The following is a 24,149-nucleotide window of genomic DNA, read 5'->3' as shown; positions in this document are numbered from 1 at the left end:
TGTCACACGTCCTCCAGTGATAAGCATGTGCTCTACAACTGCTTCCTCATCTGAAAATTCAGGAAACAAACCTCCACTACTAAGACCAGTGTGACGACAGATCATTAGAAGAAAGAAGAAACAGCATAGTTAGAGAAATGTTTTCAAACTCTTTGCTACCAGAACATCAAACCATTGTTTGAATTCAGAAAGGTTTATTGAATACTAATTTCACAAAAGTAGAGATTTACATTTTCTGTTCAAGACAGAGATGAGACCCCCCAAAAAGAACCTTATGACAGTGAATAGCGCCACTTCCCAGCCGTGAATGTACTACACATAGGACATTTATGATGCGTACAATTGGCGCAAGTTACTAGATGTTGGTAACAGGTGATTCGCTTATTCTTCATCCGAACAACCTTTCACTGCTCAATAGTACGTAAGAGAGATCTAAGGTATCTCCTTGTTCATCATGTGTATCGTCTCGTTTACTTGGATACGTGACGTGCTGGTGAAGTGTCCATCAGTGCAATGAAGGATCCAGAACATTCTTCTGTCATTTTTGCAGAGTTGAAAATGGCCATTTTAAAGCAGGATTGTGAGCATGCGGGGTTGGATTATGAAAGGAGAAGGTGTCCCTCCTCCGGGGTTGTGCATCTTGTTGAAGGATTCCTTGTAGAGAAGCATGTCATAGGTAGAGGCTCAGATGCTGGCTACAGTTTCTGCTCACTTTGTTTCTCCTCTTGTGAAACCACTTTGCCGTCAACCACGTTCTGGATGATGGTCTTTACAACGCGGCTTCTGACGCTGTCTGGGGCTAAAACGAAGAAGAAACATGGAGGTGAAATATGGAACACAGGAAGGATGCCTCTGAAGAACAAATGCTGAGGAGGGAAACAAAGAGGGCCATGAGCATGTGAAATGGAGTGTGGAATTCTGCATCAAACCATGAATCAGGATTGTCATTTTTCCCTCACATATCCATTCATTTGTGGATCTACATTCAATCATTTCATTTGTAAAGCGCGCTACTTACCCGTGAGGGTCTCAAGACGCTGAGGGGTGGGGAGTGCCGTTACTGTTCATTGAACGTAGTTAGGTAAGTCGGCTTCTGAATCAGGCAGAGAAGCATTTCATTTGAAACCAGGAAGGGCTCCAAATGAAACTGGTCAAAGAAAATCCTACATCATCCTCAAGTAGGATTTGTTCCTAGGGCACTTGTTCACTGTGAATATGTTAATGTTTATGCCCGATAAACATGGAGACATGATGTGCCTCCTGTTGAGATCCCTTTGGATGCTTGTACTTCCCTGGGCTATCCCAGTGGGTGCTGGTGTCTCACGTAAATATTCTATTTGTAAGTAAGTGTGGGATGCTCTTGTTGGTTCATGTCCCACATAGAAATAGTATTATTATTTTGATAGCCCTTTATCTGAAAATAGTGTTATTGGTGTAGGTCATGTCAAGATGTTAACATTGGTGAATGTCCATCGGTAGACTTTTTTTAACATTCAGGCATGTGCTTTATTAGCACATTCTATATGGTGCATATGGGTCACATGAAGCATCTACTTTTGCACGTGTCCCATTGGCGTATCCTAGTTGGTGCATCGCCTCGTGTGATCATTTTGTTCAGTACCTGGGCTACATGGAAATGTTCTAATTTTTTTCAGCCGTTCGCTTGAATGTGCTAATAACAGTGCATCATCTCAATGGAAACATGCTAACCCTGGTGCATAAGAGTTTTCTAATACAGTGCTTCAAGCGAACATTATAATTGGTATACGTTCCTGATGGTGTTAACTGGTGCATATGCCTTTATGAGCAAATTCTCATCGGATGACATGGCCCTTGAGATCATTCTATGTGTGTGCATATGTGTATCGTGACAATGACATCTTTTAGAATATGTATCATGTGAAGATCTGTGTAGGGTGTGAGCCTCGTGGGAACGTTCCAGCTGGTGCAAGTGCCACCTGGGATCATTGTATTTTTACTGCCCATCTTTCATGTCTGTTGGACCCGGCCCTTCTGGCAGGTTCACCCCGAAACTTTTTGCTTTTTATTGGTGACTTGGTTTAGTGATTTTTGGCTTCTGCGCACTTTACCACTGTGTCCCAGGGTAAAGTGCGTGCGTGTTGTGAGGATGACCTGCCCTCCCATAGGAATGCATGGTGGAATGTATGTGTCCTGGTAGTTCCTGATGCGTGGGGTGTGCAGGCCCGAGTTTGGTATGTGCGGACTCGTGTGATTGAATGCTGCGCGATGATGTGTGCGGCGTGCATGTACCTAGTGTGGAAGTGCCACTTCTAGAAGTGGGCACTTCTGTGTGCAGTATGAAATGTGTGGCTGTCTGGCGATTGGCTGGTGGAGGTCATGTGACGGACTAGGGAAATCCCCAGAGTCAGGAGGAGGCACCCAGTGGTGAATGGGGAGTTAGCATATTGATGGCAGGGGAGGAGTATACCTGGGTCCTGAATAGGACAGGGCTTTCCCCACACAATGCTGGCTCCGGCCCCTGTGGTGCGTCTAATGACCCTAGCCCTGCCAGTGAATAGGGAGAGGGGCTGAGCAAAACAAAGTGCTCAGGAACCTGTTGAAACTGGTTCACCCCTTCCCTGCACCTTCAGACAAAGGATTTACTGTATAAAAAGGGGCTGTGTCCCCTTACATTTGGTGTTCTCTTGCAGGATCATCTGGAGGGGGCCTGCTGCTGCTGGGCGCCAGGAGAGACCGCCACTGGGGACTGCCTCCCTGCTGGAGGGTCCTGTGTGCTGGCTCTGGGCCCAGCCTTTGCCCCCCTGCTCTTGGAGGACTTTCTGCTGGACCTTTTTGACTTGCAGTGCCTGGGAGCGCTTTATGGGCTTTAGTGCGCTGGGAGCGCTGTTTTGCTGGACTTGCTATTCCTAAGCGCCTGGGAGCGCTTTTGTGGGCTTTGTAGCGCCAGGAGCGCTTTGCTGCTGCAGCGGGTGCCCACCCCGCATGGTGTGCTCGTTGGCGGGTGCCACCCCGCTTATTTGACTAGTTGGCTGGCGGGTGCCCACCCCGCTAGCTTGCGGTGCTTGCGAGGGAGCCTACCCCTCTACGAGCGGAGAAATCACCGCCGCAGCCGGGCTTCAGCCGGAAGTCAGGTGGCTGAGGGCGGGCCTCCGGGACAACCGGAACTTAGGGAAGGAGGTCGGGAGCCTACCCCGCCTCCTACTGCAGCGTCGCGGCTGCTCCGAGCCCCGGAGCAGGCAGGAGCCTACCCTGCGCCCCGGGGCACTCTGCCCGAGAGTGAAGACCCAGGCGGGAGTCCACCCCGCGCTGGACCGAAGAGAGAAGTGCGGCAGGACCTGGTGCGGAGGGGGCGCGAGGCACATTGTCGGTGCCTGCCCCTCCGCGTTAAGGAGAAACCTCGGAGTCCTTCCCCGGAGCTGAGAGAGAGGAGACTACGCGGGAGTCCCCCGAGCAACGGCCCCGTGAGTGTAGAGGGGCTGGGGGACTCCGCGCCTGTTCTGGGGGTGCGGGGGCAGTTTCCATAGAGCCCCGTGAGGCTCCCACGATTGGCCAAGTAATTGTTTAGAGCGCAGTGCACGCTCCAACAGACGGGGGCATTATTCTCTTCGAGCCCAGTGAGGCTCCAACGTTGCTGTCTTGTTGTGCAGAGCCACGAAGGCTCTAGGGGGCATTTTGTATGGACAGAGCCCTAGAGGGGGCCCCAGAGGCACGCCGGTGCCTGAGCTCGTTCCACAGCTGCCCAGCACTTAGTGGGCAGCTGCCACGTTTAGGTTGAGGATCTTTACGCTTTTTGGCTTGCGCAGCTGGCGCAGCTTGACTGGGACAGGGTGTCCTAGCCCCGACAAGGCCAGTTGGCCTAGGGACTGCCACAGGTGGTGGCTCATGAGAGTTTCTCGCTAATGTTCTTTCCTAGCACCTCTGAATGTTTTATGCATCATGTGTTTTCTTTTATGACACCGCTGAATGTAGTTTCTGCATCATGTGTTTTCTTTCAGAACACCGCTGAATGTTTTATGCATCATGTGTTTACCTGCCCGGCACCTCTGAATTAGTTTATGCGTCATGTGCCATGTTCTACACCTCTGAATGTTTTATGCATCATGTGTAATGTGTGTTTTCCCCTACAGGTATTGTGATACTTAGGTGATTGTGTTCCCCTGGTACCGGTGGTACTAGAGAGGTTCTGAGTCCCTGCGTGATAGTCTCCTAAGGTGGTTAGGGTTGCGTAGGTGGTACTTTCTTGTTACCAGTAAGTACTGGTTGTGTGCTATACATGTTATTTTTGTGCTACAGTAATTTTATATTTTTGTGCTAAGTTCTAAAAGTGCTTATTCCGGACAGTGGTCCATGTGGCCCTGTCCGCTGTACATACAATCCCTTGTAAATTCTGCCCGTGCCTGTTGGAACATTGTAAAGTGTGTGTTTTTATCTAATGTGTTTTATTATAATACAAAGGCTATTTTTATAGAATACCTTGTGTGGAGTTTCCTTTGTGGTGGGCCTTGGGTGTTGTTGCTGGGTGCGCGCGCAAACGCTTTACACATTGCCTCAGAGATAAGCCTGACTGCTCGTGCCAAGCTACCAAGGGGGTGAGCAGGGGTTATCTTTGGCGTGTAACTTCCTTGCCCTGACTAGAGTGGTGGTTTCTGCCTGGCTTTGGCGCAAGCCCTAGCCAACCAGAAATCCCAGTTCTAACAATCTCAATATGCTGTTATTGGCGCAGGTGAACATCTGAATGTTGGTGCACGTGCCCCATGAGAATACACCTGGGAATGTACACAATTTCAAGATTCTAACTGGTGCACATGCATCAGACAAACATTATAGTTGGAGCATGTGCATTAGGATCGATATGGTACATGAACATTTATGTGAATATTATGGTAATATTTGTAGACACTCGTGAATATTTTAATGGGAATGCATGTGTCCTCCATGCATACATTCTGTTATTGGTATCTTTCGTCATGTGACCATCCTAACATCTCTGACAAATATGCCTAGACGGAGACGACCATCGTGTACCCTGACCATCAGGCCCTCTCCAGTGTTCACTGGCTTTCTTTCAGGATTCATAGGTAGTTTTTATTGGTGATGGTCAGCTCCACATCCATCCTATAATTAAGAAACTCTCCATGGTAAGACAGAATGAGTGTGTGCTGGAGGGGGCGGCACCTTATTGTATGGTAAATGAGTGAGAGAGTGAGGGACTCCCAGGGCATCAGATCCTTTGGGACCAGAGCTTCGGACCATTGTGTGTGTTTCACTGCACACATTTGGAAGATGGAAGTGAATGGATTAATTTATGAAGAAAAACAAGACACATTGTAGGCAGAGAGATCCCTGTCAGACAGTCTTGGATTTCAAGTAAGAGTGGTCAGGTTTAGAGAGACATGACCAGATCTTCATGTGCCAGCAGTCAGTCTGCATGTAACACCAGGCTGAGAGGGCTAGGTGATGTGTAGGATTTCCAAGATGAGAAGTTACATAGACCAGCATCAATAGCACAGGAGGGTTTCATGTTTTGAGGGAGCCTGGGAAAAGCTGTACTCTCGCTGCATGTGAGTTGAAGTGTGTTTGCAGGTTCATAGTCTTGTTTAAAATAAAGCCCAGGCACTGGTCAGATTCGCCAATGGAGGGTTGGCAGTTCAGCACGGAGCTGAAGTTCAGCACGGCTTGTGTTGGGATGGCGGAGTTAGCAGAAGAGCTGAGGAGGGATTTGTGCAATAGTGGTAGTTGGGAAGTGTGAGGCCAGCTTCCAATGCTGCTCACACTCCTGGACAGCCAGGAGGCATGGGTGGGGTAGCCATTCATTTAACCTCGCCATCTTCTGATGGACTGGGCTGCCCTGAGGATGGGGCTGATCTTGTTCAGGGAGGTGTCTCTCAGACCTTAAGTTTCTTTACTAAATTCAGTAAAATGTGGTCCCTACTCCCTGTTTATCAGGCATCTTTCTAGCTTCTCCCGCTGGTTCAAATAGTAAAGCAATGCTGGTCCTTCGTGGGCACCTATAAAAAGATAATGTTTAGGGATGTGCAAAATGTGTGTTGTTTCCTTTTATGAAGTTATGCAAAGTTCCACAAAAATGTACGAGAAATTAGGTGAAATCTAAAAGCAGCATTCAGCACTTTCATTGTCCGGATGGGCATCCTTGGGCCCTTTTGGACACACATTACACTAAAAAACAGGGAAAAAATCACCAGTGCTATGAACAATAGTCGCTCGCGTTCTGGTGATTTGTGCTGTTTATGTGCTCCCATGCTAATCTGTGTCACGTGCTGGAATGGCCTAATTTCGGGAATTTTGCGTAACAAGTGAAACGAAAAATTCTTGAAATGGCGCAAGATTATGCCAGCAAGGGAAGGTTCACCCAGGCCTATTGGTGTTCACATCAGGCAGAGCTGCCTGATGGACATTCAGCCCCGGTCACTTGAGGGCCATCAAGAGCGAGCAACTCAAAGCTTCTCATTTCAACCCCGCCCGCAGGCTCTTATCGCATCCTCTCGGCTCCCCCTCCATCGCCATTAATGGGGTGTCCCTGGAGACAGTATGGATGAGCCTGTGACAGAGGAGGTGGCTGTGTGAGTGAAAGTGTGCTGATAGCAGTAGAGGAGATGTGATGCTTTGATGGGGCAGATGTTTGCTTCCTGGGAGCCTTTGGTGGTTTGTAGCACTCCTGCGCTACAACAAGTGTCTTTATGAAGCTAGAAACAGGCCATTGTGAAGGCATGGACATGAAGCAAAGACAAAAGAGAGACACTCACCTTTTCTTGCCTGAGAGCTGTGACCACTGAAAGCAAACAAAAAGAGACACACATGACTGAGTGCATTCTACTGGGTCAATTTCCAAGCACCTAGAAGCTGCAAAGTGGGAATGATCCTGGCTCTGAGTGTTCATACCTGTCCTCGCCCTCCAGCAGGCGCCGGTAGGTCTCGATCTCCTTCTCCAGCCTGGTCTTGATGTCCAAGAGTTCCTCATACTCTGCCATCTGCTGCTCCATATCGCCCCTGAGATCTGCCAGCTGCTCCTCTACCATGCTGATTTTGACTTGAAGTTGTGCCAGCTGGGCGCAGTAGTTTCCTTCTGTTTCTGCTAAGTTGCTTTCTAGGGATTTTTTCTGCCAGAGAGCAAGACAAGGGAGGGGGCTTTGAAACATTGTGATAAAGCATAAGGAAGGTTGTACGTATAGGAACACTGGGCAGTGCACTTATTAGCACTTGCTTTGGCTATGGTGGAAACATTTCCGTCTATCTGTTTTCACATGTTCTCATTGTTTGGAGAAAAGGTAGAAAAATAAGAAAATGAAATAGAGAGATGAAGGAGAAAAGTGAAAGTAGAGAGAGGAAGAACTGAGGTGGGGAGTTGATTGAGGGAGAGAGGAAAGAATGGAGAGGGAGGCTAAAGGAAGTGGAGAAATTGGGTGGTAAAACTAGTAAAGTGATGAAGTTGAGAGAAGGCGAAATAAATGAGCATAGGAGGAGAGTGTAGAAATGAAGGGGATAACGGAGGATGGGGAGGCAGTAGAGTACAGTAGAATGAATAGAGAGAGAAGGGATATCACTTTGGTATAGTGCGGGAATATCAAGTTTTGCATATCGTGCAAAAAAAATATGGCTGCCAGAATAAACATACCCGGACTATATGTAAATGACACATTGAGAAATGAAGTGGCAGGAGACAGAAGAAGTACAAAGAGGTAATGAGAGTAGCCTAGCAAGAAAGGTGAAGTAGAGAGAGAAGGGCGGTAAAGATAAAGATCAGGCAGGCCAGCTGGTGAAGTAGGGTGAAATGCATGGTAAAGAGACAAAGGTGAGCTTGTCCGAATGAAAGATACAAAGAGGTGGAGAAAGGAAGGGGAGGATAGAGAGAAAGAGGCAGAGAGAGAATACGGTTTTAGAGATAGAAAAATCTAGATATGGGGATAAGGACATTTACCACAATGTTCAAGGGTGGAGTTCACAGAGAGATGAGGTAGAGAGAGAGGGAAGGTAGAAAGAGATGTGAGGCAGATAGAGATATTCAAGGGGTTCGGTAGTCAGGTAAGAATAGAGATGTGCGGTAAAGAGAGAGTCACAGGGTAGTAAGAGGGGTGGAAAGAAGGGAGATGTAAAAAGAGGTCAGGTAAAGAGATTAGTGAGTCAGAGAGAAAGGTGGATAGAGGGATGATGGGCAAAAACAGCTGAGCTATAGGTAAAAGGTGAAATAGAGAGACGAAGGTGAAGCAGAGAAACAGCGGTGAGGTATAGAGATAGTATGAGGCTTAATAAATGTTTTGAGGTACAGAGATGGATAAGTTGAGTAGATGAAAGAATGCGAGGTAAAGAGGATGAGTTGAAACAGAAAAGGTACAGAGAAACATCGCAAGGGAGAGAAGGTGAAGGCATTCAAAGAGGAGCATGGTAGTTAGAGCGGTGACTTACAGGGAACAGAGCTAGAAAAAGAGGAGAGGTAAGGTAGTGAATGAAATGTGAGATATCCTGAGAGGTGAGGGAAAGATGAGGATTAGAAAGATGAGAGTTACATAGCGAAACAACATAGAGATGTGTGATGAAAAGAGTGTTGAGTTAGGGAAAGCGGTGAGAGAAAGGCAGAGAGAAGTAGATCGGAAGAAAGACATAGATAGGTGAGGGTAAGAGAGATATGAGCTTGAGAGAGGTGAGGTAGGTGGAGGAGAAGAGACAGGGGTGAGATTGAAACAGAGCAGACAGCTGCAGAAAGAGGGGCGAGGCATAGAGAACGTTGAGGTAGAGAAAGGTTAGAGAGCTAGAGGTACAGATGTAGGCACAGGGTGGTAAAGAAAGAGGTGAGGTTGTGAGAGGTTGAAAGGTGGGACAGAGAGAGGTATATTTGAGAGTGATAGGTGAGGTACACACAGGTGAGCTAGAGCTTCGGTAGCAAAAGAGCGAGTTGTTACATGGAAATGGAGAGGTAGGTAGAGAGAAAGGGAAAGAGAGACAGTGAGGTAGAAGATGTGAGGTGAAATACAGAGGGAGGAATGGGATAGAAGGAGAGGTGAGTCAGAAAAATAAAAGTATAGTGTGGTGAAGGTGACATAGAGGTAGTATGAGAGAGAGGCAGATAGAGAAATGAGGACAAGAAAACGGTGCGTATTTAGTGATTGGTGAAATAGAGACACATATGGTATGGGCAGAGTTGAAGCAGAAAAAAGTGATACCAGGAAGAGGTGGAGAGGTAGAAGAAGAGGCAAAGTAGACAGAAGGAGGTGAGGTAAAGAATACGTCTGATTAGAGTCGGAAGAGAGGCAAAGAGATAAACAGTTAAGTCTAGGTAGAACCAAGGATAAGTAGAAGGAGACAGTCAGAGAAGAAAGAGAATATGAAGTAGAAAAAGAGACAGAGGTGAGAAAGAGAGAGAGATGTAACTGTAATACAAGGGCTTAGAAGGGGAAGGACTTGAAAACTGTGCAATTTGCCTGTGCCTAAAACTGTTGCTGGTTTTGGTCAGCGACAGCTCTGCGCAAATTACCTCTTCTTTCGTTAGTTTATAACTAAGGAGAGAAGCTTAGTCTGAAAAATATACTACAGCCCAAATGTCACATGTTTGAAGAGTGATGTTTTGTAACTCTAAGAAACAACAAAAGTCACCAAAATGAACCTGTGCTTAACCCTCTGGTAGCGTGGCTCAAAAGCAGTCAGGCCTACCTTAGAGTCAATGTGTAAAGTGTTTGAGCAGCAGGAGGTTCCTGCCATTGAGTACACAATGAGCACGCATAAACCATGCTAAAGAGCACAATAATGATCATAACAAAAAATGTTTCTGTTGCTATTGGTCTGTGTCCCTATTGATTGGCCTCACATCAACCAACATGAGACCTCACAACAATAGTGTGTTGGCTGCAGAGATCTGTATGTGGCCTGGAGGTCACATGCCAAACATCTAGCGAGGCGACGTACTCTTTCTTCCATCTAGTATTGACAAAAGAGCTATCACTCTCTTGGGCAATAACACTTCTGAATAAATAACTCATACTATGTAAGTTTGGCTCTTATAGTTGAAATATGTGGAGGTTGGTCACAATTGAAGAAAGGATTTATAGTCTAGTGTTGTGTCTTTATATTGAAAAAGAATAGCTGTTACCACCTACCATCGCCAGAGCGGACTGCAGCTCAATCTCCAAGGACTGCAGGGAGCGCCTCAGCTCGGAGATCTCGCTCTTGCTCGACTGCATCTGTTCAGCCCCGGTGGAAATCTCCTGCTTGAGGTGTTTGCTCTAAGAGAGAACATAGGCAGGAGTGACCACTTGACATTTAGTGTAGGCCCATCCCCAACCCAAGGGATCAGAGTGGAATGATCTGTGAGGTCTCTGTATGGCTATTGGACACTGGGCAGAGGGCGACATGTTGGACAGAGCCTACCATGGGACTGATATTGGCATTTCAGAGGGGATTAACGTTTGGAGAAATGTCTAGGTTTGCCGATCAACCATCCATCTTATTACATAGCCCGGATGACTTTCACCGTGATGATTCCCTCTCCTACTCACCGCCTCCAGGAACTTTGCTTCTGCATCCTGGCGGTTCTTCTCGGCCATCGCCTCGTATTGACCTCGCATGTCATTGAGGATCTTCATCAGGTCAGTGCCTGGGGCGGCATTCATCTCAACGCTGAGCTCTCCTTGCGCCCCCTGGAATCCTTTCATTTCCTATAGGAGCGGAGCGCATTTTGAGGGCATTAAAAAGCGTTTATCCAAAGGATAGAAAACAAGTGCTGGAAATGGACCAGTCTATAAGAATTTGGACCTGAACTAGAGTCTGGGTGATGATATAAATACACAGATTCTGGTGGATGTGGTAACTGTGCTATCAGTGGAATCACATTTGGCAGAATTGCTACCAACATTTTGCAGTTTGCCAGTGGTAAGTCCACCTGCGGTAATTTACTGCATGCACTAGTAAATGGTGAATTTTACATTACCACAACTGTCTAAACCAGTTTCTTCGTCATCTTTGATTTTTAATTTACAGTTATTTTCCTGTACAAAGGACTGTACATATCTCTAAATTTAAATATGAAGGCTTCATACGGAATCCATGCTTTTCAGAAAAACTTGATATTACAAAATTAGTTTTGTATCCACTGGCTCATCAAACAGAAGATAATAAAAATTCTCACAAATTCACCAAGACTATACAAAAGGACAGACACACACCCAGGGAACCTTTAGCTGAGTTGGAAAAGTTTCTCAGGGCTTATAATAGAATCTTCTCTATGACAAAAGTTCATACCTTCATGCCCACATCCAAATACCCAGAATTAAAGTTTTAACTCTGTCCCTGCACGACTACCACATAGTACCAGTGCAGATATACAACTTTCTAAAATTTGTAAAGCTTTCCAGAAGTACACCTTGAAAGCAGAGACATTAATATGTTTACTGGTATACATTAGGAAGACATTTTAAATTCCCATTATATATGTTATACAGTTATACATGTAAAACGCCATTGCTTTAGTGCCATGATCAAATTCATTTTTTCGAGAACTAAATTCCCTATGGGAAAACACCTTTTCCCGATGGATAAACCCCTTGCTCTCCACCCCGCACCAGTTTTAAGGGGTGTTTACTCCTGCCCTTGGCAGGACTAGGAGCTCATTTAGAGTTTGGTGAGTAGACCGCTATCCGGCAGGGTGGCCAAGCTCATAATTACCTTTCCCACCTTGATGGACCATCACCCTTCATGTTAAGAGATCTTCGCTAGCTTGCAAAGATCTCTGTGCCTTCTGAAGGCTCAGATAGTTTGCTAACTGGCCTCGGTGTTTAATGGGGCTGCTTAGCGTAGGTTTTGGTTTTTTACCCCAAAGCAGGAGTTTCTTTTTGTAAAGCAAAATACTACTACCCCTGACAATCTGACTCCCAAGTTGTGGGAGTCATTTTTCTTTTCTTCTGTGTAGGAGCACCAGGTTTTCCATTGTGATCCCAAGCAGAAACAAAACAGTTCTTTGGTCAGTCTGCTCTAAATAGTGCAGATGCTGTGATGTGCTTGCACCTACAGCTTGAGTGCACCGAGCAGTTAAAGTGAAGTTTCTGCTGGGAGAGCCAGTGGAGTTACCGCCAACAAAACATGACGGTGTGCCTGGCTTTAAATAGTGCAGTGAACTATCAGTTTGTGAGAGGGTACTCCATCACATTTCTGCCCAAATTTTAAATGATGCCCTAATTCTCCAATCATTTTAAGGTGAGGAGGAGTCTGGGATTTCCTACAAACTTTCAAGTTCCAATGTGAGCCCCAACTTTCAATGCGCACTTCCGCGTGGAGCTGCCACTTGCCTTTTCTTGATTGGGATTTTCTCACATCATTACTCCATTCTAGGGGTAATATTACACATGAACATTGCTATGTTTTCTATTGAATTTCCTGACATTGCTATCACTCTATATAATCAAAGCACCACTATAATTTGAGTTCTTCGCAATTTGCAAATCTGAGGTTGATAGAAAGGGCCTCGCAGATGCCATGCCATCCTATTAAATGCAAGAGTTCACCACTAACCTTGGTCATGAATGCCTCTATGGTTTGCCATTTCCTTTGTCTAGCTTTAGAATCAAAACTTACCTGTTCATGGTTCTTCTTTAGGGAAGCCAGCTCCTCTTGCAGGCTCTCGACTTGTCCCTCAAGGTCAGACTTGGACGAGGTCAACTCGTCCAGCACCTTCCGCAGTCCAGTGGTATCGGCCACCACGCTCTGGCGCATATGTAACTCATTCTCATACCTGGGCAAAAATGACGAGATTTATGCGGCTGTGAACGATGGTCGGTGAAGTGTTTGTGAACATTTGCCTTATGGTGCAATGTCAAGTAGCCACAAGGAGGCACCATAGTGCAACAAAGGACCTTGAAAATGGCTTTGTTCTCTGGGCACTCATCCTCCCCAGATGCAAATTGCCAACTTTGCCTTAGCCGTGTGTCAGACCTGTGGTCAATGTACCCACCTCCTGTTTTAACAGCGTAATAGGACTGTTTTATTACATTCAGCATCAGAAACAGTATTTAGACATATTTGTAAAACATGTCTGAGCCTGGAGGTAGCAGAGAGCTGCACATACAGCATTACTTAACATCACAGCACTAAGATACCTCACAAAAAGTGCAAGAGGATATCCCTATAGCCATAAACAAAATATTGAAAAATTGCAGAAATAAATAAGTGTTTATTTTTTCACCCACCTGGTGACATTTTCATACATGTTATAGAAATCGGTGTGAAAACAGCTAGTCACGGCTTCATATTATGGCTGGAAATTGCCACATGTGTATAGTTGCTTGAAATAACTGCTAATCTTGCCCACATTGATGTTATTCATTTTATTGGCTAGAGAGTGATGGAAGGCTGAGTCATCCTTGACTGAGTTCCAACCTGTGAATTTTAGGTCCCACATTGGTCTGTGCAGTTGGAACCTTAACCCACCAGTGTGTGTCTGTCAGTTGTAAGCTATCCACAGATGCCTAGTGGCAGAACAGAACCTACATTTGTTGTTGAGGTAAATAGGGGAAGCTTGAGAGATTTGAAAGAAACTCTTTTAACCACTGGTAAAAATTACAGTCAAGAATAGCTGAGGCAGAAGAAGAACTAGGCAGACTCAGTAATTTTAGCAGCCGTGTTTTGAATACGCTTGAGCTTCTTCAAGACATTTTTGGAAGCTCCTAAAAAGGAAGATTTGCAGTAGGCAAGGCAGCTGCGAACAGTGGCATGAACCACGATGTGGCTAGCCAGAGGGGAGCCGAGGAACTATTATGGAGGTTTATTACTTTTCCCATGCAATTTCAGATGGAATTTTTAGACAGCACTTCAGCCAAAATGCTGAACAGAATTATACCAAATTTGGGGAGTGGGCGGAGCGGGGTTACATTATTTCTGAGAAAGCAAGCTTATTTTGATTTAGTATAAATCCATTCATCAGTTTTTGAGAAATTAAGGTTACACATTTATAGATATCTTGATAGTTGGTTTGAAGGTTAAAAAAAATCAAGCCATCGGATTGGCAAAGGGGGCTTTCTTAAAGTGAGCGCTCTGATTGGCTGCCCGCAACATGAACAAAAACAATGCAGCAGCCATTACAGGACTAGTCCTGTAAATATTTTACAAAAACGATTTAAGGGGGCATGGTAGGGATACCATGACCCCCTAGCGCTTTTATGGAGTTGAGGAAAGATTTTTTCGAAAAATGTTTTTGGGGGTTTTGTGATCCGCACAACTACTGTGGGATCAGCCAAAAAAACTTTTTTTTAGTATTGCACAGGTTGTACTGGCTTACAGTGTAAATTGAATAAGAGATTAGTGGATGATGTCACCAAGTGATGCCATCAATTATGTCAATGAACATGTTATGAGTGATATAATTGAATAATATTAATACAAAGTGGGTCAAAGCAATATATAAATATGTATGACACGCTCAGTTTCTGGACAGTGAAAACATGAAGGGGCGGTCGAGAGCACATCAGTGTGAACCGTCGCATCATAATGCAAACCCTCCCCTGGAACTCCAAAGTAAAGATGTAGTTCAGGGGGATGCTGTCTGGCACTAGATGACGTAGCATCAATTTAATAATAGAAGAAGGTGGCAATAAAATAGAGTGATAGCACCACAACGCGCGTCAGCGACCCCTGTCTGTGTGGTCCACAGCGCGTGATTCATTTGTGTCACAGTGATGCAAAATATAAGCCGCTCCCAGCAGGTTACAATGGGCATATTGACCTGTTCTGATTTTTAATGAATGCTGGAGGTATGCAATAAAATAGAATGATACCACCACAACGCGCGTCAGCGACCCCTGTCTGTGTGGTCCACAGCGAGTGATTCATTTGTGTCACAGTGATGCAGAATATAAGCCGCTCCCAGCAGGTTAGAATGGGCATATTGATCTGTTATGATTTTTAATGAATGCTGGAGGTATGCAATAAAATAGAATGATAGCACCACAACGCGCGTCAACGACCCCTGTCTGTGTGGTCCACAGCGCGTGAATCATTTGTGTCGCAGTGATGCAGAATATAAACCGCTCCCAGCAGGTTAGAATGGGCATATTGACCTGTTTTGATTTTTAATGAATGCTGGAGGTATGCAATAAAATAGAATGATACCACCACAACGCGCGTCAGCGACCCCTGTCTGTGTGGTCCACAGCGAGTGATTCATTTGTGTCACAGTGATGCAGAATATAAGCCGCTCCCAGCAGGTTAGAATGGGCATATTGATCTGTTATGATTTTTAATGAATGCTGGAGGTATGCAATAAAATAGAATGATAGCACCACAACGCGCGTCAACGACCCCTGTCTGTGTGGTCCACAGCGCGTGAATCATTTGTGTCGCAGTGATGCAGAATATAAACCGCTCCCAGCAGGTTAGAATGGGCATATTGACCTGTTTTGATTTTTAATGAATGCTGGAGGTATGCAATAAAATAGAATGATACCACCACAACGCGCGTCAGCGACCCCTGTCTGTGTGGTCCACAGCGCGTGATTCATTTGTGTCGCAGTAATGCAGAATATAAACCGCTCCCAGCAGGTTAGAATGGGCATATTGACCTGTTTTGATTTTTAATGAATGCTGGAGGTATGCAATAAAATAGAATGATACCACCACAACGCGCGTCAGCGACCCCTGTCTGTGTGGTCCACAGCGCGTGGTTCATTTGTGTCACAGTGATGCAGAATATAAACCGCTCCCAGCGGGTTAGAATGGGCATATTGACCTGTTCTGATTTTTAATGACTGCTGTAGGTATGCAATAAAATAGAATGATACCACCACAACGCGCGTCAGCGACCCCTGTCTGTGTGGTCCACAGAGAGTGATTCATTTGTGTCGCAGTAATGCAGAACATAAACCGCTCCCAGCAGGTTAGAATGGGCATATTGACCTGTTCTGATTTTTAATGACTGCTGGAGGTATGCAATAAAATAGAATGATACCACAACGCGCGTCAGCGACCCCTGTCTGTGTGGTCCACGGAGCATGATTCATTTGTGTCGCAGTAATGCAGAATATAAACTGCTCTCGGCAGGTTATTAAGGGCATATTGACCTGTTCTGATTTTTAATGAATGCTGGAGGTATGCAATAAAATAGAATGATACCACAACACGCGTCAGCGACCCCTGTCTGTTTGGTCCATGGAGCGTGATTCATTTGTGTCGCAGTGATGCAGAATATAAACTGCTCCCAGCAGGTTAGAATGGGCATATTGACCTGTTCTGATTTTTAATGAATGCTGAAGGTATGCATTAAAATAGAATGGAACCACCACAACGCGCGTCAGCGACCCCTGTCTGTGTGATCCACAGGGCGTGATTCATTTGTGTCGTAGTGATGCAGAATATAAACTGCTCCCAGCAGGTTACAATGGGCATATTGACCTGTTCTGATTTTTAATGAATGCTGGAGGTTTGCAATAAAATAGAATGATACCACAGCGCGCGTCAGCGACCCCTGTCTGTGTGATCCACAGAGCGTGATTCATTTGTGTCGCAGGGATGCAGAATATAAACTGCTCCCAGCAGGTTAGAATGGGCATATTGACCTGTTCTGATTTTTAATGACTGCTGGAGGTATGCAATAAAATAGAATGATACCACAGCGCGCGTCAGCGACCCCTGTCTGTGTGATCCACAGAGCGTGATTCATTTGTGTCGCAGTGATGCAGAATATAAACCGCTCCCAGCAGGTTAGAATGGGCATATTGACCTGTTCTGATTTTTAATGAATGCTGGAGGTATGCAATAAAATAGAATGATACCACAGCGCGCGTCAGCGACCCCTGTCTGTGTGATCCACAGAGCGTGATTCATTTGTGTCGCAGTGATGCAGAATATAAACTGCTCCCAGCAGGTTAGAATGGGCATATTGCGCAGTTCTGATTTTTAATGAATGCTGGAGGTATGCATGGGGTTATGACTGAGGTGTGAGTGATATAAGGTTATGGGGCTCATGGTAATATCTCAGTTGAATAATGTAAAATACATTTTTTAAGTTTTTACTTGTTATGAATTTTGTAAAGAGATTTTGATATTGCTTTTTCGTATGAATAATAAAAAGTGTTATTTTTGATAAACTTTGAGTTATTTGTCATAGTTGGCAGGTGGTTTTGTTGCTTAGAAGTGATAAAGGTTGAGCAGGAGTCCTTGAGACATATTTATTATCTAATTGCCCTTCTCCTGAACCTAAAATCGTTTTTCTGGGATTACCCTTTGTGGATTTTGTAGCATCAGGCTATGCCTCTCTTTCCTGCTGCCAATTCTAAGATGGCAGCTGTGGCATCAGCACTTTGACCTAAGCACTGGTTTGGCATGCCTACGTCGTGGACATGTTTGGATGGCCTATGCAGCTTCGATGGTGGTAGGATCTAGGCTAAGAAGTCCATGATTATCGTTGGGCGGGGCGCGCAAACACCTTGTCAGCATCAGCCACGCAAGAAGGGCTGTTAGTCAGCCGCACTTCTTCTGGTGTTAACAGATGCCTATTTGAGATGTTGTGTTGACAGGGCATCCAAATATAATCTTGTAAACATTAACATGTCAAACTGCTGGTGAACAGACACCAGTGTACTGAGTGCACTGCTATTGTGAGAAACAATTATGATGTTGTTTTACGTTTAGACAAAATCAACATGAGTTTGGACTTTTAGAACAGCAATCTAATGAACAATAAACACTAAGTTTGTGACAAAATGACTGTATTTGTAAGTCAAACACACAACAACAATACAATTAAACATAGCATCAATCTACGAATTATAAAGGAAAAGAAACCTTATTGATACAATCAGTAACAAACTGCACAAGGGCAGTGAACTTAATCGTCAGTTCTTAAAGCAAACAAGCCCAATGCATTTCGGGATGGTTCACATCCCTTCTTCAGGGGCAGCTGTGGGAAATAAAGGAGATAACGTTGAAAGCTAAGTACATTACTGGTAAACTGAAAGTTATCGTACTAGAGCAATAACAAGATGCATCGTATCAAGGCACAGGAAATAGAGAACTGATCTAGATCAGGCGGAAGCAATTCACCAGAAACATCGTGAAGAGATTAGGAGTGATATCAAGCTTGAGATAAAAACAAACAAGTCCAAAAGTGTTTATCAAACTAAACAATATGTGCAAAGTACCCCAGAGGTTGCCAAAATGAAATTGTAGCGATAAAATAGTGCAGGAGTCTCCCGTGGAGTAGAACAAAGTGAGAAGACATCAAGAATCTAAAGTTCTTACTGGTTCTGAAAAGACGATAATACACGTTGCGGGGTTAACAGAGATGGCAGCAGGTGGAAAACATTAGCGTCGAAGCGCTGTGTGAAGAGAGCAAGTCTGAGAACAAAGCCAGTCGAATAATGGGCTGAATGCTGAACTGAAAACAGAGGACAACTTACTGCAGGGTAACGTGTTAGAGTGCCGCTACACAAAGTGGAACTCAGTAAATGACCGAAACTTTAGATTCTTGATGTCTTCTCACTTTGTTCTACTCCACGGGAGACTCCTGCACTATTTTATCGCTACAATTTCATTTTGGCAACCTCTGGGGTACTTTGCACATATTGTTTAGTTTGATAAACACTTTTGGACTTGTTTGTTTCTATCTCAAGCTTGATATCACTCCTAATCTCTTCACGATGTTTCTGGTGAATTGCTTCCGCCTGATCTAGATCAGTTCTCTATTTCCTGTGCCTTGATACGATGCATCTTGTTATTGCTCTAGTACGATAACTTTCAGTTTACCAGTAATGTACTTAGCTTTGAACGTTATCTCCTTTATTTCCCACAGCTGCCCCTGAAGAAGGGATGTGAACCATCCCGAAATGCATTGGGCTTGTTTGCTTTAAGAACTGACGATTAAGTTCACTGCCCTTGTGCAGTTTGTTACTGATTGTATCAATATGGTTTCTTTTCCTTTATAATTCGTAGATTGATGCTATGTTTAATTGTATTGTTGTTGTGTGTTTGACTTACAAATACAGTCATTTTGTCACAAACTTAGTGTTTATTGTTCATTAGATTGCTGTTCTAAAAGTCCAAATTCATGTTGATTTTGTCTAAACGTAAAACGACATCATAATTGTTTCTCACAATAGCAGTGCACTCAGTACACTGGTGTCTATTCACCAGCAGTTTGATGTTCTAGTTGCGAGGTGGGCTTCCTCGTCTCTGAGTTGCACGCCTCATTTGTTTATGTGTACGAAATGTGACTTCTTGTCTACACTTGGTGTGCGCTAACTTACACCCAATTGTTAAACATTAACATGTGCCAGCAAGATGTATATGATTACAATGCATACCTATCTATGGGTTATGTATGTGTTTACGTGGGCACCTGGGTGGAGGGAAGTCCGGGTAGAGTACAATTGGCCCATTGCTTCACCCAGAGCCCCTCATCATTCTTGTATAAGTTTGGAACATGGAGGAGGCTCAAGGCTTGGTAAGTAAATGGGCTTTCTTGAGCCCTCTTTGTTTTCTGGTCATGCCCAATGTTTTGACTGCCTCGGACACACCAGGAAATGCAGCGCTTAACAAATCAGGTATGGCAGCTTCCATCCCTGGCTAGCCCCTAATGCTCCTCGGTTACTATTTGCACCACTTGAGCACTTTGTACAATCCAATCCTGATTGAGATGGAGTTAGTGGTATGTATTTCCTGTTGCGGAAAAACGGTGGCCAAACATTTATAGGCAGAACAAGCAAAAATAATTTCTGTCTTTTGACATCTAATCAATCTCCTTTCAAATGAATGACCTGGCCTCTGTTTCTTGGGCTATGTGTTATTGAGAGTTAGAGGTATCTCGCTCTTTGCGACCGCAGCACGCATTACGTAGATCTTCTGACTCACTTAAGTTTGAAGTCCTCAGCGGCCAGTCTGGCATTGTCAATCTGCAGGACAATCTTGGCGTTGTCGCTGGTGGCAGCAATAATCTGGAGGGCGGCAAAAGACCGAGAGAGAGGGTTAGGGTACACCTGCTGGTGTGGACAGTCACGAAATGACAAATATACAGTGACTTATTAAAATCTGTGAATTACAAAACACAACAACAATGCTACCGCTCTCAGGAGCTCGCAGATGATTGCCCACCGGCCCTCTTCATGCCTCAACATCTACTTACCTGCCATACTCCACAAGATAATTTAAGGGTGTGGATATAATATCTAGGGCTTTGTAAGACTAGATTCAGGATAGCTTTTGAGGATATCCAGGGACGATTCATTTACGAATAAGCATCTGCATGGAACTCACCCGCATAGTCAGAGGTTATAAGAACTCACCTAGACATGCACCGGAGACCCCTGCTATAGAGTGACCGTATGGCACCGGATCACAAGCACACTGAGGCTCCAGTTTGAGCATTTATTTTATAAACTCTTGTAATTAGGGACATTACTCCATGTGATTCAATTGAAACAAGCCAAAACTACAACTCCCACAATGCATTCATTTGAAAAGAAACAGCGTCCTAGTCACATGGGGTCAACCTCTAATTCTAAATAACACCTAGACGAATGGCAAAAAAAACAAGCATTGGCATAGCCAATAGGTCTCGCCTTTGGGACCTTATAAGTGTTTAGCCATGCAGCACATTATCCTGGGTGCTGTGCCACTAGATTGGCATGGTAAATGACAATGCCTTTTATTTATGTTTTTAAAATATAAATAAAAGGCATAGTCATTTTCAAAGGCCAGCCCGTTTAGATACTGTGACATCCCTCAGAAATACATTGGGGGGTGGGGGGTGTAGGGAATGGCCGGCGGCCGACAGAAAGGTAGAAATGCATCGACGACGGAAGAGGGACCTTAGCATGTGCAGCACACAGTGTAACCTCTCTGTGTGTCATCTGCGGTTTGGGAGGCACAAAGAACAGGTTATTGCAACAACAATGTATACATCCCTGATTGTTTCACCTGTGTCTTCCTGTGGTTTAATAAACCAAATATTTTATCTCAAAGCGGCATAGCATAGACCGTCTGAGGAGAAACCAACATCAGCACTGGCAAAGGTGCTCAAACCACCCCCGACCTGCAGGAGGCCGTGGCTTGGATGCAGTCGCGAGGGCACGGAAAGGTCAAGCAGGGTCTAGCCTGCTCTGAAAGCGCCCCAGACCAGTGCGGCCCTGACCAAATTGTGAAGAGCAAAAACAGGACATGCACTAAAGACATAAAAGCGGGACTACAACTGTGTAGCAACTATGAAGAACAGAATGACTTAAACGACTGAACTAACATAGAAAACGACATATTCGCGAAATCACATGCAACTTTGACGCTTGGTATCATCGGTGCCTCTTGCATTGCGTCCTCGTGAGGCTTGCTACGCAGCTCTGCACCGGCACACAAAAAGACTGCCTCACACTGCCCAGTCGACCCTCTTTGAAAACTAGGACATGTAGCTTATTTACAGAAATTTGCCAGACAGGGAGTTTTCCTATAAATATCACGCTAGACTGTATTCCGATCCCGAGCTTACTCAGCAGCTAAAAATTAGAACATATTTTAATATTCGGAATTCTCTAAAACAGCTAGCACTGGAAGCGCCAGCAGTTATAAGATGGCAACACCGCAGCACTCTCAAAGCCTGCCTGCTTTGCAGCAAAGCTCAATACCATTGGCAGAAATTTTAAATTGTATTTATAAAGTGCTTTACTACCCCTGCTGAGGCCCCTATTCACTTTGCGGCGAGGAGCACGCCAGAAATAAGCTGCAAAGACGACAAGCATTGGCCGCGCGCGAGCGGCCGGAGACGCAATATGTGGTGGGGGAGGGGGAGAAGCGGGAGTTGTGTGTGCGCGTGCATCATCGTGATCGCTCTGAAAGCGAAAGTGATCGCGATGCCGCACGAGTTTGCAAAGTGCTGCTGGCGGCCGGCGGCGAGCGTGCACGATCGCGTGAACGCAAGCATTAGGCCAGCCAGCAGCACTTTGAAAATCCCACATACAAAATGACTCTCCGAGCCAGCGCATGCGCTGGGCTCAGCGAGACCTAAAAAGAGCAAAAGGCTACAATAGTGAATAGTATCTACTGAGAAGTACTTAGTTTCCAGCCATGCCAAATGTCCAGATTTGTTAAGAGTTTTCGCTTACATTGCGAACACATTTTCCAATTGTGACTATGGAATTCTCCCAAGTTACTGTGTATGTTTTTGTGAGTAACCCTGAGTTAACATTGCATAAATTCTTCACTCATTCATCGCCCAATGATAATCTCTAAGTGTAGATGTTGAAGCTTTGCACTTCACTCGAGAATGCTCTACTTTGCCAATTGTAGACCAGGTCTTTCTTCACTGTCTGCGCTTCTCCGCTGAAAGAGCGGAAGTTTCAAACTACGACCCCTGAACGTCACTCGTCTTAAATAGGAAGCCATAGCATCGCCGTGCTGCTGGGAAAGTGCGCGTTGCTGATAGAAATAAACTGTAATGTATGTTTAGACCTTTTGTTAATGGGAATGTATGAATGTGGATTGTTTTCCGTGGTATTTGTCATTTTTTCTACATTTCAATAGATTTTTTTATTTCTTATTTTGATGAAAAAGTGGGGACAAGAATGAAACAGGGCGTTACCCGACTTTCGTATCCGAAGAGGGGGGAAGAGTGAAGGTGAAGACATAGGGGACAAGAGTGCCCTTCCACATCAGCAACACAAACCGAGAATAGGCACTTTAGGGCATGAAGTGCGTATGTTTGTTTTTCGCTGTACGAGGGACAAAGGATCCATCTGATCCTGGAACAAAAGCTCTTTTGCATTTTATATTTTACCTGAAGGTGCTGGCAAGGATGAATGTGAAATCTTGGGAGTGCAACTCATTTAGAAGGAAGTGGACTCAATGTGGCAGAGAATGGCATGGGAATAGATATGTTTCTTATCTAAAATGCATTCCAAAACCTTTAAATATGTATCTCGTACCCCAAATCCAACACACACATTCTCTCAGTGCATGATTTGTGTTCAGTGATAATAGATGGATTTCTTACCTGTTTTTGGAGCTCTGCAATTATCGAAAAATATTTACTATAGTCCTGAGCTCCTGCGGAACCTCCTTTATGGTGCTTTGCATACCAGTCCTTGATTTTATTTTCAAGCTCCAGGTTGGCACTTTCCAGTTCTTTGACTTTGTCCAGATAGGTCGCCAGGCGATTGTTTAAGTTCTGCATAGTCTGCTTCTCACCACCAGAGAGAAGGCCCTCGCTGCCACTGATGCTCCCCCCAGCCCCGCCACCAAATGCCCCGCCACCAAATGCCCCACCAGCTTGGCTGCCACCAAAACCACCACCGCCAAAGGCATCTCCTCCTGCACCACCACCATATCCGCCACCACCAAAGCCACCAGTACCACCAAAGCTACCTCCTGCTGCACCACCACCATACCCACTGCCAAAGCCTCCACTAACCTGGCTGCCACCAAAACTACCACCACCACCAACGCCACCTCCTCCTACACTACCAGCATATCCACCACCAACAAAGCCGCCAGCACCATCTGCACCACCACCTGCTCCACTGCTGCCTTGTAAGCCACCAAAGCTGGCTCCACCACCACTTACTGAAACCCGGGTAGAGCCACTACTGCGTTGCAAAGACATGATGACGGGGAAGAATTGTTTTCCAGCAATGTGAAATCAAAGAAGGCGACTGGCTGTGCTGGCAATGCAGTTGGGTTTCTGAGCCTTTATATACAATTTTAACTGGGTGTTCCACTTCTAAAAGTAAATTGTTAACTTGCAGCATTATGTTCTCCCTCCCTGTAAGTAGTAATGTAATTAGTTAATGGTCTAGCCTTATTTGGCTTACTCATTTCTCATCAGTTTGCAGAAAGCCTGGGGATGGCTTCCTGTCATCCCTCGGGAGGTAACGCGGGTGGAGCAACCCTAAGCATTAATTTTAATTACTGTAATCTTATAATCATATTTGATGAAAGTATGGCCCCTGTGTTTGAAAACAAATCCCTGCTTTAATGTGCTTTTTACTGTTTGCAAAATGAACAATAAGCTTTTAACAAACCGTCAGCAAAGATATCAGTGAACAGACTACACACAGTTGGGCATTCCTCACAATTGTTATGCAAAAGATTTCCAAACCTTTTAAAAAATTGTATACACTATTTGTATTTTATCTAATCATACCTGAATGTAGTGCTTTATTTAGGCGAGCTGTTGGAGGTGGGGCCACTCATTT

General features: G+C 44.9%; 1 protein-coding gene across 1 annotated transcript; it reads right to left on the bottom strand.

The window, feature by feature from the left end:
• Positions 1 to 174: 174 nt before the first annotated feature.
• On the bottom strand, positions 175 to 23,646 carry LOC146869236 (keratin, type I cytoskeletal 12-like). The gene is made up of 8 exons (XM_085645735.1): positions 22,949 to 23,646; positions 19,822 to 19,904; positions 12,559 to 12,715; positions 10,488 to 10,646; positions 10,089 to 10,214; positions 6,883 to 7,100; positions 6,747 to 6,772; positions 175 to 799 (listed from the first exon to the last, which is right to left on the bottom strand). The coding sequence occupies exons 1-8, from the start codon at positions 23,555 to 23,557 to the stop codon at positions 696 to 698; spliced, it is 1,482 nt and encodes a 493-aa protein (XP_085501861.1). The 5' UTR covers positions 23,558 to 23,646; the 3' UTR covers positions 175 to 695.
• Between the last annotated feature and the right edge of the window lie 503 nt (positions 23,647 to 24,149).

The sequence above is a fragment of the Triturus cristatus genome, chromosome 1_1 (assembly GCF_964204655.1).
Source record: "Triturus cristatus chromosome 1_1, aTriCri1.1, whole genome shotgun sequence".
Taxonomy (NCBI): Eukaryota; Metazoa; Chordata; class Amphibia; order Caudata; family Salamandridae; genus Triturus; species Triturus cristatus.
Note: the sequence above shows the minus strand (reverse complement) of the source record. Positions and strands in the feature narration are given on the sequence as shown.

Excerpts from the sequence above, each read along its gene's own strand:
- LOC146869236 (XM_085645735.1), bottom strand. The coding sequence starts at position 23,557 with ATGTCTTTGCAACGCAGTAGTGGCTCTACCCGGGTTTCAGTAAGTGGT. Across the intron at positions 19,905-22,948 it reads TTGCAGAGCTCCAAAAACAG|ATTATTGCTGCCACCAGCGA; the intron begins GTAAGAAATCCA and ends GCCGCCCTCCAG. Across the intron at positions 800-6,746 it reads CAGCTCTCAGGCAAGAAAAG|CCCCAGACAGCGTCAGAAGC; the intron begins GTGAGTGTCTCT and ends TCTTCGTTTTAG.